At 47.7% G+C, this 17,342-nt stretch overlaps 3 protein-coding genes across 12 annotated transcripts; all 3 read left to right on the forward strand.

The window, feature by feature from the left end:
* The first annotated feature begins 668 nt into the window (after positions 1–668).
* On the forward strand, positions 669–3,927 carry LOC136184637 (uncharacterized). Of its 4 annotated transcripts, none has more exons than XM_065971552.1 (10): positions 856–1,658; positions 1,710–2,097; positions 2,143–2,505; positions 2,564–2,654; positions 2,719–2,863; positions 2,928–3,122; positions 3,175–3,291; positions 3,338–3,462; positions 3,512–3,648; positions 3,698–3,927. In XM_065971552.1, exons 4-10 carry the CDS (start codon positions 2,650–2,652, stop codon positions 3,820–3,822), a joined length of 849 nt encoding a protein of 282 aa, XP_065827624.1. In that variant the 5' UTR covers positions 856–1,658; positions 1,710–2,097; positions 2,143–2,505; positions 2,564–2,649; the 3' UTR covers positions 3,823–3,927. The 4 variants fall into 4 exon arrangements, with proteins under 4 accessions (XP_065827627.1, XP_065827624.1, XP_065827625.1 ...); XM_065971553.1 differs by having other exon boundaries at positions 856–1,521; positions 1,573–1,658; positions 2,143–2,654; XM_065971554.1 differs by having other exon boundaries at positions 856–1,521; positions 1,602–1,658; positions 2,143–2,654.
* Positions 3,928–5,334: 1,407 nt separating this feature from the next.
* LOC136185383 (cholesterol transporter ABCA5-like) lies at positions 5,335–11,903 on the forward strand. Its single transcript, XM_065972499.1, has 18 exons — positions 5,335–6,920; positions 6,978–7,237; positions 7,296–7,522; positions 7,580–7,718; positions 7,782–7,872; positions 7,928–8,067; positions 8,122–9,119; positions 9,171–9,590; positions 9,648–9,743; positions 9,793–9,878; positions 10,047–10,413; positions 10,465–10,637; positions 10,696–10,771; positions 10,834–10,928; positions 10,981–11,097; positions 11,154–11,521; positions 11,603–11,658; positions 11,732–11,903. The coding sequence occupies exons 1-18, from the start codon at positions 5,428–5,430 to the stop codon at positions 11,777–11,779; spliced, it is 5,250 nt and encodes a 1,749-aa protein (XP_065828571.1). The 5' UTR covers positions 5,335–5,427; the 3' UTR covers positions 11,780–11,903.
* Positions 11,904–11,976: 73 nt separating this feature from the next.
* LOC136185384 (dichlorochromopyrrolate synthase-like) lies at positions 11,977–17,260 on the forward strand. Of its 7 annotated transcripts, none has more exons than XM_065972506.1 (8): positions 11,977–12,147; positions 12,201–12,289; positions 12,388–12,470; positions 12,521–15,461; positions 15,508–15,541; positions 15,592–16,098; positions 16,154–16,379; positions 16,437–17,260. In XM_065972506.1, exons 1-4 carry the CDS (start codon positions 12,101–12,103, stop codon positions 15,302–15,304), a joined length of 3,003 nt encoding a protein of 1,000 aa, XP_065828578.1. In that variant the 5' UTR covers positions 11,977–12,100; the 3' UTR covers positions 15,305–15,461; positions 15,508–15,541; positions 15,592–16,098; positions 16,154–16,379; positions 16,437–17,260. The 7 variants fall into 7 exon arrangements, with proteins under 7 accessions (XP_065828578.1, XP_065828577.1, XP_065828574.1 ...); XM_065972505.1 differs by having other exon boundaries at positions 15,526–15,541; XM_065972502.1 differs by having other exon boundaries at positions 12,521–15,949; positions 16,029–16,098.
* Positions 17,261–17,342: the final 82 nt, after the last annotated feature.

Below are 17,342 nucleotides of genomic sequence, written 5' to 3' on the forward strand. Positions count from 1 at the left end.
GCAAAACATGACTCACGGTTCTACAGTGGGCGTTTCCTAAGCTTGGCAATCCGCAAAGTTTCTAGAGCGGCAGAAATAAAAAAAGCAGCATACAGTAACAACTGAACTGGAACTTGAGTACCGTGAGTTAGAAAATGTCATTTCTATCGAAGACCAGAGTGAAAAATGGTCTTAGCAAAGCAAGGAAATTCTAAGTGACGGTGATAGCACTGCATAGCATACCATTTGCACTGCATGGCAAGGGCAGCTATAATTATTGCCTAATGGAGGGCGAGTGCTAGCAGCTGCATTGATACCCTCTTAACTTTTCCATAAATGCATTAGCGAGCTTATGACAATGTAAAGGCAAAGTGACCGTCACGCGTACGACCACACATATGAAACAGTGGGCGTAAGGACTCCGCTATACGATTGCAAGTTCACGCATGATTCGCTTACGTTAGTTTCTAAACGTACACGCCGGGTGGCCCTGGTTGCGCACTGCCTGTAGCTAAAAGATACCGTGAATCTGATCGATCGACCGCGCATCATGTCAAGAGCCGTGTGGCAACCTTCATGTGAGGCGAGTGCAGAGGCAAATGCGTCGAAGCAACGAACTCTGGGCAGTGATTTGCGCAGGTGTTGAGGGGGTGAAGTCTACGCCCACCCTACAACAAAAATGAATCAGAAATCTCTTTTTTCCACCCCCTGTGGACGAGGCTGTTTTTCAGGCATACAAAAGTAAAAGCTTTTGTTCTATTCTTAGAAGAATATATGCCAAAGAGAAGGCTAAAACAAAGCGAAGGAGGACGAAGAACGCCTTGAGGAAAGGAGCCGAGAAAAGTTGCAGAGAAATGAGCGCCGCCTCGCTTGTGGCCTCAGAGTCGCTCTTTTCTGAAGCGCAACTACTGGATCAAAAACGCAACGAAAGTCAAAGGAACAACGCCTCCGATCCGGCTATGATCCGGGCTTTAGTAAAAATTCGACTTCACGGTCCCTGGAAGGCTGAGCTCCCTGGACAGACGAAGACGACTAGGCAGTAGATACGCGCCGGGGTCCTAGCCCTCTGTTGAAGATCAGTTTGGAAATATTCGACGATATTAGCAAGCACCTACCGGCCATTGAACTTCCAGACAGCGACGTGACTCGGAGTATTCACGGACGATCGAATTCGACGTCGAAACGTCCGAGGACGATGTCGACGAACTTCAAGAGACCGTACGCGCGAGGTGTCTGTTGTCTCGAACAAAAAAATCGCCGGCGGAACGCGCGGAGCCTCTAAAGGGGCCTCACCTCGGTGAAGTCGATCGGATTCGGACCGACCGCCATCGACTTAGACAGCTTCGTCGCGACTTTCGACAAGACGCAAAGCCTTCTGATGATAGTTATCTGCTTGCTGTCTTTGTCCCCAAAAATTTTTTAGCTGCAGGCCGAAACTCGAGCGGCCTAACTGGCGAGAACCTCTTTGATACGTAATCCTGTTACCAAGGCCATTATACGTGGAATGCAATTGCGAGGACTCCGTACCCTGAACCCGACCTGGTATGTACCCGATATACTGTAGCGCCAATTAGATAGACCAGACATTCCAAGTTCAACTATTTGGCAAACGCTTCGTTCAGCTCAATTCCTAGCTCCCGTCAGTTGAGCTCCTGTACTATGGGTGGATGCTTTAGCTGGTATTTGTGTGACCTGAACTGTTCCCCTGTGACCGGTCCCCTCTCTTTCAGGTTGTTTACCTGGCTGAAACCAAAGCAGACGAGGGTCTCGAATAAAGATCGGGCGAAGAGAGAAACCGTTCGTTCAACTGCATCAGGAAAAGAAGTTCGCGAATCGACCATACTTCCTTTGAAGATAACAACAGAATGCGAAAATCCTGAAAGCGAGGCTCTCTCTGGGAACATAGAAAGCCTTTTCTATGCTAACGGCTCTCTTGGCGTGTATGATAGGGGCAGCGGTACCGTCCAAAAGCTCACTTCAAATCAAGAGAACAGCGCATACGTAGTAGAAGCGGACCTAAATCTCAATCCGCTGACTTTCGCTATACCAACGGCCGTGACGTGCGACGAATCTAATGCGGTCTATGTCTGCGACTGGTACGCTCATAATATAAAGAAGGTAGGAACCACTGAAGCCAAAACCTTGTTGAAATATACTTTATAGATTGAAGGCAATAGAAATATTATTGAAGTCTTTGCAGGCTCAGATACGAGCGGTTTCAAGGACAATCTCAGTCTTTGCAGCGCTCAATTCAATATGCCCTTCGACATCACATACGACCCAAAAGGAAAGCAAATTTTCGTCGCTGATTCTTCCAACCACTGCATACGAAGAATTAGCGCTGAAGTGCCCTGATTACAAGTATGCAGTATGCCTTGTAGTCAGGAGTGCCCTGATTGAGGAGACCGAAAGATACGTCCTATACTTGAGAGACGAGCTTAAAAACGTCACCAATCAAACGCCCGACGCTTACGGAAATTTCTCTCTTGATGAAGTCAAGCAAAGAATAGAGGAGAAGGAGCAAATGTTCTAAATCTAGAAATATTATTGCTTTCTATGTACTCCCTGCTTCTTTTGCAATCAGGATAATGAGAGTGAAGTCCGAAAGGAAAGAAATCAAGATGAAGCAAAGGGAAGTTCTGACAACGCTTTCAGAAAAGAGAACAGAAAATGAAGTCAGTTTAAAATTACCTTACTCCCTCTATAACTAAGAATTTCAAAATTTCGGTTGCTTGAAAGGAAAATTAGAATGTTGAAAATTAAACTTGATGAAGGGCCCGAAATATGCCATTTTCCAGCAGGGCCTTCCGGACCTACAGTTGTTCACACGAATCCGAACTACGGTGGCCTCCCGCAAGACAATCCCGACAACAGTGGCATTGAGGCAAAGCCGTGCATGCATGCATGGCGTATAGTGACCAAGCCATGAAAATGCCTTCGTATTATAGAGGGACTTTGCAAACGAAGTTGAGATTTACTCCAAGGTCGAAACGACTCTATTGAGAACAATAAGAAAGCTTCGTGATCGCCGACTGAAGCGAATTCTGGATGAGAATAAGAACGAGTTGAAAGCAATGGAAATCGAGTTGCTGCACGACTGCCAACGAAAGTTCATTGAGATCGTTACTCAGAACACGGATTTAGTACGAACGCCACTTTTAGGGAGAGATTAATTGCCACGTTAATTAATTCTAGCTTATGGTACTCCGAAAAGAGGCGGCTAAAGATCTTCAGCATTTCTCCGAACTGAATCTACAGTTGAATGAGCGCATTGCCAGGGCTAGTCAAACGCTGAAGATAATCCGGGAAAAGGTGCGGTGATCGTGGGCATTCCTTTCGTTGCAATTTTTTGATTTAGGCTGTTGTGGAAATTGACGAGCAACTTGAAGTAGACTTGGCATTTTTGAGTTCTGTCCGCAGAGAAGATCGAAGAAGTATGTTCTTTGAGCTGGCACGCTATTGGATACTGCTCAGACAGCTAAAGTAAGGAAAGAACACTGTGGTCCGCCGAGGACAATTTCATGAACTCTAGACCACCGCTATGTACACCGCCACCTGTTTGCGCTTTGCCTGCTCCTCCGCCATCGGTACCTGTAGCTGATTGCGCTTTGCCTGCTCTTACTTCCAAAATTGACGACATTTCGGAAGGAAGTCAAGAAATGCATCTAGGTTTGTTGTGAGAGTATCGTATTTCACAATGTTGCTATATTTCGTTTAGAAGACGAGGGCCAAAGAAGTAGCAGAGAAAGTCCAATCCCAGCTGAGACTGGCTCAGTAGAAGACAACCCGCTGGAGTACTTGATGGCTCAGTTGTTGCCGGACGAAAGTAGTGCTGAAATTTAGAGATCAAGACCATGAGCTGCTACTAAAAGAAAATGCTAGTTTAATGCCAAACTCCTGCTTGCTGTCAATGCTATGTCTCTCTGTCAAGTAAATCAATCATAAAAATTTGGGTGGAGTTAGTCTGAGCGTAACTAATGAACAAACTAGGAAGAGTATTCTCACCGGAGTCATTAAACTGCTATAGAATATAAAACAATCACTAAAAATTTTGGTGTGAGAATGCTTTTGACGCGGCTGCATAAATAGGTAAAGTCGATTAAAACAAATAGAATTTCAAAATCTTGCCCGTAATGAACTCTTTCATTCATTTTTGAGTTAGCGAGGACACATCAAAAAATAGATCCTCTTAAGAGCAAGCTTAGCACTTGTGGACTTTACAAACCCGGTGCATGTGGTGCATGTACTGTTTCGTTGACACGAAGGCGCATGCGTACTATTTCCGAGATGGCGAGGTTCATTTTCAGCGGTGGTTCGTGCCGAAGAGTCGTTCTTGGACTGCGCTATCTAAGTCGAAGCATGGATGCTGGCGTGCAGCTGGATGCCAGTGGCGAAAAAGAGCGATTAGAGCTCATAAACGAGCTTTATTTGACGCGTTTTTATGTCTTGAACGATAATCATGCTATGTGCGGGGACTCCAGGGAATCCTTGTTTGGCTGCTTTGAGTTTATCACTGATCATTTCGCTCTCCGTTCCGAGCTCCGGCAGCTTCTAAAGGACAGAAGAGCAGAACGAGAACAAATTAAGCTTGCGTACGCCCACAAAACCGTTCTCGGCCAATGTGCACTTTTATTCGATCAAAAAGTCAAGCGTTGCGTCTTCCCTGATAAACACCCGGACGACGTTCACATCACAGTTGGTCAATTAATAGGCGGGACATACGAAGACGACTACAAGTATGACGGAGTCACAGAAAATGAATTCAAGCGTGCCAAGCGGCTATGGGAGACGTTGAGAACGTCTGAAGGAGTGACTGACAGTCATATCTCTGGGTATCGCTTTCTCGACAGGAATCATCGTTTCGGTGCTCACGTTGCCAGTGTCGATCTGGACGAGGCTCTGAAGCTGGCTGAAACCGTTTCCGGAAGGCAAACCCAGCAAAACGTGAAGAGCCTTATTAGTCTTCTCAAATCTATGTGACGTTCACTTATGAAACTTTATGTTCAAAATTGCCTTTTCCTGTAGTTTCAGTTTTCTTGGACGTCGTTTTTGTCGTGATTGGAATGCAATTTTTTGTGTGTAGTTTGCCGTCTTGTGCAATCTGTTTCTTGGGCATGCTGCAGAAGAATCGCAAGAGTTGCTTTGTGTTCTCGTCATGGTCGATCGGAGCAAACGTGTTCTTATTGCTGAAACGTTGTTTACGTTCCAAATTATTTCTTCTATATTTTGCTTGAATACGTAAATGTCTTTTGGCGCACGTGTTCCGTAGCACTCGGCCCCGGGGGCGGGGCGGTCACGATTCGCGATTCCGGCGCGTTACGCAATCGCGACGTTCCCGTGGTTGAGAGATCATGGGACGGTGACGGCGCACCGAAGTCATCTCTTTCCGGTCTCTCCGTATATATGAGCGGCTGTCTGTGCTACGAACTGCAGTAGAAGTAGAGTGTAATGGCAGCGATGAGCAATGAGCGTCGCCGGGTCGGCTTGTGGCATCAGTGCCGCTATCTTCTAAAGCGCAACTACTGGATAAAAAAGCGCAACAAAAGACAAAGCATTCAAGAGCTCCTCTTTCCTATCTACATGGTCGGCATTTTGGCGATGATCCGGGCTCTAACAAAAACGGAGCCTCTTCCCGAAATCGGCCATTTCCCATGCGAGGAGACGTTTCCGACCGGCGGCGCGTTCAACTGGACGCTAGGCGTCGTCCCATTCGACGAATCCTACGCCGAATTCGTGCGAAAAGCGACGAACGACACGATACGAATCGTATCGGCTCACAACGACTCCGAATTGAGCCGACTCCACGCCGACGGAACAATCGACGTCGGAATCGAATTCGTCAACGGTACGACGACGTCGTACACGCTCCGATTTCCCCAAGAAATCATCGCGACGACGAACGACGTAACCCTGGGCGACGGATCGTCCTGTCGCAATCACGATTCATATATCGGCAACTATTCGCTTCGCGGAACGTCGACCCAATGCCCCGCCCTTTCCTACGTCACGTCGGGATTCGTCGCTCTTCAGTCGGCGATCGATTTCGCGCTCGTTCGCAACGCGAGCGACTCCGTCCTCGTTCCTCGCGTCAAATCGTGTCTCTTTCCCAAGTCGCAATTCCAACCGTCCGTTCAGTATCTTCAGACGATGATATCGATTTATATGGTCATGGCCTTTTCGCCGCTCGTCAATTTTCTTCTCGTCAATTTGGTGACGGAAAAGGAGAAGAAGATTAAGATTGGCATGAAGATGATGGGTCTGTCGGACGGCGCCTTTTGGCTCTCCTGGTTCGTCACCTACGGCGTCATCATGCTCGGGACGACCGTCGTCATAACGATTATTGCCGCTTTTGCCATATTTCCCCATTCGAACTTTTTGATCGTCTTCGTTCTTCTTTTCGCCTATGGACTTTCGGTCATAAGCTTCTCGTTCATGCTCACGCCGTTCTTCGAGAAGGCGACGGCGGCGGGAGCTCTCGGCTCGTTCGCCACGATCATTTTCAGCGTTCTTGTCCTTCCGGCTATCTACGTCGATCTTTCGTCGTCGATCAAGTGGCTTCTCTCGCTTCTCTCGCCGGCCGCGTTTGGCTTCGGTGTCATCGAGATCATCGTCCTCGATTCTCACTTCGGTGGCGCTGGATTCGGAAATTTCGTTTCTAACAGTCTCGGCTCGTTTTCTATCGGTTCCGCGTTTCTCATGTTGATATTGGACACCGTTCTCTATTGGTTTCTCGCTTTCTATTTCGATAACATCGTTCCCGGCGAATTCGGGCAAGCCAAGCCCTTCTATTTCTGTCTAACGCCCACGTACTGGCTTTCGAGGAAGAGAAACTCCGAGGAATCTGTCCTGTTGAAAGATTACAGAAATGAGATCGCAAACGAGAACGACGACGTTCCCGTGGAAAGAGTTCCTCCTGAACTGGAAACGAAAGCGGTGATCAGGTACGTCTCGCCGCCACTCTAAAAGCGAGGAGATGCCTATACAGTTTTATGTCTAAGGATTCGAGGTCTAAGAAAGGTATTTGTAAAGCAGAATGGTTTGTGTGAGAAGGAGAAGAAGAATGTCACGGCCATAGCCGGTCTTAATCTGACTGTCTACGAAGGACAGATAACGGCTCTGCTCGGTCACAACGGTGCCGGAAAATCGACTCTTATTGCCTGTCTAACCGGTTTGACGCCGTGTACGAGCGGGGAAGCGAGCGTCTACGATTTGAACGTCAATAACAGTAGTGACGTTGATAGAATTCGAAAAACGACCGGTGAGGAGGGGGGAGGGGCGTTGTGTGAATTAATTATTATTTTGTTTATTGGCAATAGGGATTTGTCCTCAGCACGATATTTTGTTTGAGTTGCTCACTACACGAGAGCACTTGGTCGTCTTCGCTGGCATCAAGGGCGTTCCGACGGACAAGCTCGACGAAGAAGTCGACAAGGCTTTGGCGGAAGTCAATTTGGAAAAGCACAAAGACACCATGGCCACGAAGCTGAGTGGGGGTCAGAAAAGAAAGCTGTCTGTGGCAATGGCGCTTATTGGAAATCCAAAGGCAAGTCGCTTTTTTTGGTTGGGCATTTATTCATTGAGCTTCCTTTTGAAACGGTAGATTTTGTTTCTGGACGAACCTACTAGTGGAATGGATCCCTATTCGCGTCGCCAACTTTGGTCTCTTCTCCAGAGCAAGCGTCAAGACAAGGTCATTTTCCTCACGACTCATTTTATGGACGAAGCCGACATACTTGCAGGTTCACGAATACGGATTATTGGCAATAATTAATTAATTGATTATTTCGTTATGTCGTGTGAAGATCGCAAAGCAGTTTTGAGCAAGGGAAGGTTGCAGTGTGCCGGCTCCTCTTTGTTCTTGAAGTCGCGATTTGGCTTGGGATACCATCTTGGGTAAAGCAGAGAGAGGAGGGGCTCTCACTATAACACTGAGATGACTTTCCTCTAGAATTGTGACGAGTCAAGATCATGACGTCGCTGGCATTACGAAGTTGGTGACAGAGAGCGTTCCTCGGGCTGAACTCAGTCGCAGTCACGGCCTCGAAGTTTCGTTCACCCTTCCCTTGCAAGACGTTTCGTTGTTTCCTCGTATGCTCGATTGACTTCCGGCGAGATTAGGATATTAATCGGGTAATTCTTTAGAACTGTTTGCCAATCTAGACTCTTCGGCTTTGAAACTCGGCGTTCAGAGCTACGGAGTCGCAATGACGACGTTGGAAGAAGTTTTTCTGCGATTGGAAGAGATGGAAGTCGACGACAAGGAAAGCGACAGCGAGACAAAGGAAGACGAAAAGAAGCGTCATAAAAAGGCATACGGTAGTTTAGGAGATCCATCGCGAAAAGACGACGACGACGACGACGACGACGACGACGACAACGACGACAGCAACGACGACGTCTCGGCTACGGCGGGCGAAAATGTCGCTCTATTGGGCAGTAAATCGGTCGTAAGGGGATGGGCGTTGAATTGGCAGCAGTTCAAAGCCTTTTCTTGGATTCGCTTTATTCTCATGCTTCGCAATCCGGCCGCCGTCATTTTCCGCGTGCTCTTGCCTCCCATTCTTATCGTCATCGCCGTCGTCGTCAGTCGATTGCTGTCTTCGAGTACGACCGAGTCGATTCGACTTCCCCTCAATTCGTCGCTCTATCTGTCGAATGCGACGAGTCGAACGTTCTCGCACCACTGCGATAATTATCCTCCTCTAAAGCCGCCTCTGCTCTTGAACAACGAGTCCAACTCCTACCCGGACTTACTGGATCAACTGACAAATCTTTCGACCGCTTATTGCTTCCCTGGCGTCGATTTCAACGGCGACGAACTCGACACGTATCTCTTGGACCATCCCTACCACGCCTTGGCGATCGAAGTGTCCGACGGCGGCAATCCGGCCGAGTATTCGACGTTCTACAACGACACTCTCATTCACTCGCTTCCCGTCGGAATAAACCTCATTAACAGTGCCTTATACAGAAACGCGACTCAGTCGTCGAACGGTATATCGGTTGCCAGTTATCCGTTTCCGTCGAAGAATCCTCAGTTGCCGTTCGACCCCAATTCGTACACGGTTATCCTCATCGTTGGAATCGCGTTTCTTCTGATTCCGTCCGGCTTTGGAATCGACGTCGTGCTCGATCGAGAGGTCAGCAAATATATTAACATTTATTTATTTATTTATCTTGATTTTTGCTAGGTGCGTGCGCGTCATCAATTGCACGTGTCTGGTTTGCGTCGTTCCACCTATTGGCTATCGACGATAGCGATTCATTCGACTACCTATCTAATTCCGGTTCTCGTCATGCTCGTTCTTGTACCCGTGTTGGATCTGAAGTCGCTGCGACCGGCACCGGCACTCGGTCTTCTGGTCATCGATCTTCTGCTCTCTTTACCTGTTCAGTCCCTCTTTGTCTACATATTGTCGTTTCTGTTCAATAAGTCGGAGACCGTGCAGGGCGTTATGCCGGCCTTGATTTCGACGCTCGGTCTCGTGCCGTTTATCGTCGTTGCTATCCTCTATAATCAAGCTCCTAACGTTATCGTTGCCTTGCATTACGTTTTCATGGTGCTCATTCCACCGTACACGACCATGGGCTCGCTCTGGTTCATAACAGTCGTAAGTGATTTTGGTCTAGTTGTTATTAGTTTTTTTTTTATTTGCGTTTTGGAGCAGGTTTATCAAGAGCACGTCTTTGATCCGTTTAACAACGATCTGTCTGCTGCTACCTATTTCGCCTTTTCCTCTCACATCTCGCCGGCTCTTCTTATTGTGAGTCAAATGAAATGCGTATTTAGATTTTCGTTCATTCTTTATTTAGCTCATTTTTGACATCTTTGCTCTATCGCTTCTTCTCTACTGGCTTGATAAGCGCAGTATCGGTGACCAAGGCTACATTTGCTCATGGTTCGCAACGTCTACGATACTCTTTTTATGTGGCCCTACGAGGTCAAAACAATGGGTATGCCGATGATGAATACACAGCTATTCATCAATACGGTACTCATTATTTTGACCATGTTATAGGGCCAGACCTTAGGGTGAATGTTAACCTGCCCTTTTCTTGCTTTTTAGTTCTTCTGCTCGAAGACAGGGCGATGTCGAGTCTTACTTGCTAGAAGACGACGATTCGGGTGACGACGACGTCAGGAGAGAAGAGGAGTTGGTGAAAGAGTACGCCGGTTCGGCGTCTAGCCGCCGCGTTCCCATTATGATCAAAGGCTTGAGAAAGGAGTTTCCGAAGGAAACGAAGACCTGCTGCTCTTGTTGCGCCACGAAATCGAAGACGAAGGATGGTGACGACGACGCGAAAGTGGCTGTGAAGAATCTGAATCTTCGGGTTGAAAAGGGAGAAATATTCGGATTGCTCGGTCCGAATGGAGCGGGTAAAACGACGTCGCTGAATGTGTTTACTGGAGACTTGACGCCAACGCGAGGAAAGGTCGGTTTGATTTTTATAGCTAACAGCGTCCTCATTCTTGAGTTTCTGCAGGCCTATTTGGACGGTGCAGCGCTGGGGGATGATATCGGCGACGCGGCCCTCTCTCTCGGCTATTGTCCCCAAATCGATGCCCTCTGGCCCCTCGTCACCTTGAGAGAACATCTGACTCTCTACGCTTTGATCAAAGGCGTCAAACCCAGAGACACGGACGAGATGATCGAAAGGTGAGCCAGTGATTGGTTGACTTGAAAAACGTCTTAAAACTGATATTTTCTGCGCTAGATTCTGCAGTACGATGAAGATAGGGAATCACGTGGACAAAAGAGCCAAAGCGTTGTCCGGGGGAACGAAACGAAAAGTGAGCTATAAAACGCGTAATTTTTTTTTATCCACGTGCACTTCGCGGTTATTCGCTTTTAGCTGAGTTTCCTCGTAAGCATGATGGGTGACCCTACCGTTCTGCTCATGGACGAACCATCGACGGGTATGGATCCTTCGTCGAAACGCTTTTTGTGGTAAACGTCTCGATGTGTTTTTCTATTCGTTTATATACGCACGTTCCTATAGGAATATTATTAGCGGAGTCGTGGCCGACAGCAAGGCTGCTATTCTCACGACGCATTCCATGGAAGAAGCGGACGCTCTTTGTTCTCGTGTCGGCATCATGGTAGCCGGGTCTCTCAGGTGAAACGCAAACGAATGAACTTACGTTTATTTGACCCCGTGCACGTGTACTTTAGATGCGTCGGATCGACTCAGCATCTCAAAAACAAGTACGGAGGTGGATACCATTTGGAAATCAAACTATTTCCCCATCACGTCGACGACGAGTCCGAGTCGGGGCGTAACGTGCAAGTGTCTCTTTCTACGTCACTTAATCGAGAAGCTATGTCGTCACCTGTGAAACGTCAGGTATCGGGGGGCGACGGTCGTTTGAGGGAGGTTGGACTGGAGCACGGATCGTCCGCTTTGGGTGCGCTCATGGATCACGTCAAAAAGGCTTTTCCCGGAGCCGTCCAAGTCGAGTGCTTCGGGGATCGGGCGACGTACAGCGTACCACGTGAGGCCGTTTCTTCTCTCGCTCAAGCCTTTTCGGAATTGGAAAGAAGTAATGCGTTGTGTTCTTTCGATTTGTATGTTTCTATAATGATCTCCCCCCCCCCCCCCCCCCCCCCCCCCTCTCCCAAAGCAAAAGTTGATTTTGGCGTTGAAGAATATAGTTTTAGCCAGGCTACACTAGAGCAGGTGAGCGAATAGCTTCCATCTCGTCGCTCGCTTTCTATTTCTCTCCCTGCCCGCTGCCGCTCCGCTTCTGTAGGTTTTTATCAGCTTCGCTAAGCAACAATTTGAAGCAGGGAAGGACTGAGACTAACATTTTTGTGTAAATTGTAGTGACTGGTAGCCTAGAACCCGATTCTCGCATTGTTTTGCAGCTGTGCAGAAACCCAGTCAGGTCGCTCTAGTGTAACCAAAATACATTTGTGACCAGACCCTCCTTAGAGCTTGATATTAATTGACTATCGCTACCTAAACTAATTTGCAGAGGCCAACTATTTGACCTTTCATACCTGACCTTTCATAAGACTTCGTACGTCATGACTATCGCTACCTAAACTAATTTGCAGAGGCCAACTATTTGACCTTTCATACCTGGCCTTTCATAAGACTTCGTACGAGCGCGACTGTCATGGCCGTTCGTCAGTCATGCCCTATCTATGTTCCGCGCCTATTATTGTACTTCTTGGTACTCGCGTGATGATTGATTTTCCTTTACTCGTTGTCTGTAGATTGGCGTTCATGGTTTGTCCCGGAAGTGGAGAAAGAAAACTTCACGCCGCTACAGACTCCTCTATGGTGAAGCAGTTGAAACACTTCGGTGAGCTAGCTTGATAGCTTGGGATTTTCTGAGTTGCAGTCAACTTGAGCAGGCTTTGTTTGGTTCAGCCTACAGTAATTAGCCGTTTTTCTCTGCAGCCAAGTCGATGAATAAGCTCGATGATATAAACTTCATTTCGCCGGATCTACGTCGGCCAGACATTTCTCAAGCAAACACTCAGGTGAGCTTTCGTGTCATGAGATGGAAGAGACTTTACGTTCATCGTTATAGGCGTGTCCGGATCCGCTGACTAAGTGCATCAACGAAGCACCGGGTTTTTCCTATATGGACCGACCTCGTATCGGCTTCTCCGGCCTCTTTCGTAGCGACGTTTCGACCGTCAACAACGACCCCCGCAACTTCGACACAGAAAATTTCAAACTAGTAGACGAACTGATATTCAACTCGGGATACGCCGGCTGGAATCCGAGGGGAACGGCGTCTTTTCTTTTCCGCGATGTTTCAATAACGGAAGCGTGTCCTTTAGTTGGCTTCTGCAATACGGTGGACGGGGTCGTCGGCGAAGCGCTCGACACCGGCGTTTCTCGAGTCTCGGCGAAAATGGTCGATTTGGATCCGGAAAACCAGATGACGTCGACACTGTTTGGATTGCGTTTGGCCATTCGATCGTACGATGCGTACCAGGGCCCGACGTTGGTGTCGGGCGACTTCAAACCGGCAGCGTTTAGCGAAATCTGGCAGAATCGTCAAGGACCCGGTGACGACTTTCTCGCTGCCAGCTACCAGTCGATCATCGAGAACGTCGAGTGGGATTTGTCAAAAGTGAAGTCTCCAACGCTGCAGGAGCTTAAAAAGATATCGGAGAAAAATGGAAATATTCTCTCGATAAAGTTTGAAGTTCGCCACTATCATGCGAGTTCAAGCAATCCGCTATATACTTTTGGGTACGTGAGTGGAACGATTGGGCCGGCGTCTGCTGGCGAGCCGCACAACTTTGTCCGCGGCCGCCTTCTTCGCGGCTCCGGACTTTCTGCCGTCAATTTGTTGCCCTTCGTCGTACGGACTGACGCGAAAACCGGTGTTCGTACGTTATTGGCTGACGTCGGAAACGCATTTGGTAGATCAAGTGACGACACGGGCTACAATATCGCTTATCTCGGTGACTCAGTTTGCATCTCCACTGTCGATGATCCCAAGAGCGTCGGAGTCATTGATTTGACGGTGCCTCTCCTCAAAACGAATGTAATGGAGTTCGTGCTTCCGGAGGAAGTGAGCGAAGACGACGAACTTCAGCTACTCAAATGCAATCCCCGTGGAGGAGTCAATACGAAGGTTCCTCCGCTAATGAATGAAGTAGATGTTCTCGTTCGACCCACGACGCAATTCGTGAACCGTATGGATCCGGGGAGCAACTTGACGTACACGTTTTTTGCTACTCATCGAGGGAAGCCAATATGCAACTACGAAATCTCCTTCAAAGTCGTGTGGACTCCTAGAGAGGATCCTGTAGGAAAACGACAGCCTCACGTGGAAGCACTTACACTAAATGGTCATAAAGAGGAAACGGAAGTTCACACTGACTGCGACGGCCTAGCGAAGTTGGTGTTGAGAGCTAGCAAAAACGGCCCTGGAAATCCGCGCAAGTTCATTGACGGCGAACTGTACACAGTTTTTTACTGTCCGGATAGAGGAGTATCGACGACGTTAAGCCTTCACTTGTACGACAAATTCGACTGCAGTGGAATTACGACGTGGTGGGGCTCCGATGACGAGAGATGCAGTAGCGTCTATGCCATACTGAAGCAATACAACGATTTGTACCCCATGATGAGACAAATTGTTTCTCTTGGCGACTACTACAGCGTCGTCGATAAATCCAAGGCTATACTCCATACGCTGAGTCTGGATATAGATGACCCTGGGCATATGCCTACGACTAGGGATCTTTCTACGGCTAAGAGAGAAATGATCATGAAATGGCTTTCCTCTGAAACTAAATACGTGGGCTCGCGACCTCTCTATGATCTACCGGGCGTTTGCAAGGCTCTTCAACTAGCTATTCAAGTGGAACACTCGACAATTCCATTGTACCTCTATCCTTATTTTTCCATCAAACCGGGACAAAATAGACAGGTAGCCGACATTCTCCTCTCTATTGTTCTACAAGAGATGCGTCACATTGTGCTTGCTGGCAATGTTTTGAATGCTATCAAAGAATGCCGGAAGTTAGCCATTACTCCTGATTTGCGTGGAAAGAGCTTCATTCCTGTTTATCCTTCACCAATGCCCGGCGGTCTGCGTCCCGAACTCACTCTTCGTCTGGGTCGCTTGTCAATTGGCTTGATCAGAGATGTCTTTATGGAATTTGAAGCACCTGGGCATCCGCTACCAGTAGTCGATGTCGATCATCATCACAAGCATCACAATACAATTGGAAGCTTCTACGCGTGGATTAGTAAAAGTTTGGAAAAACTAGCACGGAAAGGCGATCTTACTTTCAACAGCAATACTAAGAATCAAGTCACTATTGCGCCTGGAGGACCAGTCACGCCTGTCACCACGTTGACGCTAGCTCAGGAAGCCATCAAAGAAATCGTCGAACAAGGCGAAGGGAGCAGTCAAAGCGATCCCGAAGACGAAGAAAAGGAAATGGCTCACTACTATCGTTTTGCCGAAATTGTCTACGGGAAGAAATTGGTTAAAGGTGAAGACGGTAAATGGGGCTTTAACGGCGATGCTGTCGTCTTTGACCCGAACGGCGTTTATCCCGTTATGGATAACGCTCGAGTAAGTCATTTCAAAAACGGTACGAGAGCTCGGCTTCTAGCTGAAGGATTTGCTCGCAGCTATTTGGACTTACTCAATCAACTGCACGAGGCTTTCAACGGACATCCAGAGAACGCGGAGAGTTCGTTCAGCACCATGGTGTCTTTGACGGGAAAGGCTCGCGAATTGGTTGGGAATCAAGTGAGTGAAGCGTCTGAAGAGTTGCTCCACGCCGGAACGCCTTTTGAGAATCCTCTTAATCTCTTCATTGATCAAGGCGATTCCTGACGGGCTCAGGCTTCGATCGATCGCTAGCTGTCACGTCTACTGCTGCTGCTCGAGCTGGTAATGTGTTCGTCGTTGTTTTGTAGTTGGTGCTGATCTGCGCTGGCATGCATGCTGCAATATTAGAATGCTTACTCTGTGGAAAAAGGAGACCCATCAGGTAATTGAATCCCTTACGCAGTCAATATTCTTGGGAATTAATTTAGAGGGTCTAAATTTCGTAGCAGGCGAAGCCCAATGGTAAGAAAATGCGTTCTGCAGGTAAAGCTAATTTTAAAAAACGACATCAGATCGAAACTGACGTCTTTGTCCGCGCCACGCACAAAATCCCAATCAAACCAACTGCATGAGACGCATGGGAATACGTCTCAAGCGACGACGATGCTCGCGAATCCCCCTTACACTTGTACGAGACGTCGATCGAGCGGAACGGACACGTCGTCGTTGTCGGAACGACGTTCAGCGGCTACAGCGTGTGAGTTCCTAGGATTTATCGCGATGTGGCTTAGCGGTAATGGGGACCTCGTAATCGGGAAATCACGTGCTAGGAACGTTGAGCCCGCACGCTAGTTCTCAAAAAGTCGAGCGTCGTCGAGCTTATTGCTCCATGCTCCAAGCAGCTTCAAGCTACGACCAGCCAAAAAACAGGTAGTCTATAACCTTTCAATGCAAAAGCGCTAGAGTTCCCCTTTCACTTGCTCTGTCGAGTCGCCTTTTTCCATCTTAGCCACGGAGGTCAAGAAGCAGCTGTTTCTTCGATCATAGAATATTAGATGCAGCATCTATGCTTCGACAAGGTAGGGTACATCAAATTAATACATCAATCAGTCACACTAACTATTGATCTCGTAGCTCTATCTATAATCGCATATTCTAAACGGTTAGCGGAAAAGCCGGAAAGTCATTTTCAATTACCGGATCGAGCTCTAGACATCGTAAAGAAGCCGCACGTCATCGTTCGACTCGCCCTCATGGTGAGGCCACGCCTCGTTCATCTATATGTCAACGTCAATAACGAGAAATATTCGTACACCCCTAAACATTTCGCTAAATATTATTCAAGTCATACTGATGCATTGTAAGTTTGTTGATAGGATTGTTACCAGAGCAAATTACATCATTTGTTGCTTTTGAGGAACTGGAAACTGCAATAACTTGTCGAATCTGGAATCAGTGAAATAAATACACTAGATGACCGCTAAATGGAAAACTTGTCATCAATTTTCATACATCTGTGGTTTGGTTACTTGTCAATTACGATTTCAAAGCAACTGTGTGGTTCATTCATTTTTTTGCAGAGTCATCTATTATTTTCACGCAGGCGTCAGCATGGTCAAAAGGATGAGGAAAGGTGAGGAAAGGAAGAGTCGGAAGACGGAATGGTTCTCTCGTTGAAGAGCACACCAGTGCGTAAGTGAAGGGAGATTCTTGCTGGCACCAGGCAGGGCGCTTGCGTTTCAAACCTCTTTTGTGAATGCCGCTGCCCGCGCATTGGTGGCTAAGTGGTAGTAATAGCCAAGGCATTCTAAGTCCCTACCATACGTATATACTCAAAAACAGTTAGTAGCACGACGATGGGGTCTGTGCAAACTAAATGGATCCTGTAGTGAGCCACAGTGCAATCACGGGTTTTTCAGATGAAGGAGAAAGGAAACGACGACGAAGAGAACGGCCGTTTTCGGTGTCTGATCAGACGAATCAAAGAGCAGCAGAGCTGAAGGAAAATCGACTGGTTTTTTTCGTAGTCCATGTAGGAGGCATGTGGTGCATGTGTAGTAGGCGCATAACAAGACCTGCACGCCTTGCTTCTCTGACTCGCGCTAGGTAGGTTATAGGTTAGATAGGTAGTTAGTTAGTTAGGGCACCGGCGGGGTGGTGCACCCCGCGTGCACTGCCGCCGCCATGGAGAAAAGGGTAGGGTATAGAATTTTTTATTTCAATAAAAATAAAAAACGAAAAGATTTCTTCCTGTTCTTGCACGGGCAGTTTTTTTTGACGGGGTCTTTGCCCAGGACCCCGGAGCAGCTTTTTGTGACGAGGT

Source organism: Oscarella lobularis, chromosome 3 (genome assembly GCF_947507565.1).
Source record: "Oscarella lobularis chromosome 3, ooOscLobu1.1, whole genome shotgun sequence".
Taxonomy (NCBI): domain Eukaryota; kingdom Metazoa; phylum Porifera; class Homoscleromorpha; order Homosclerophorida; family Oscarellidae; genus Oscarella; species Oscarella lobularis.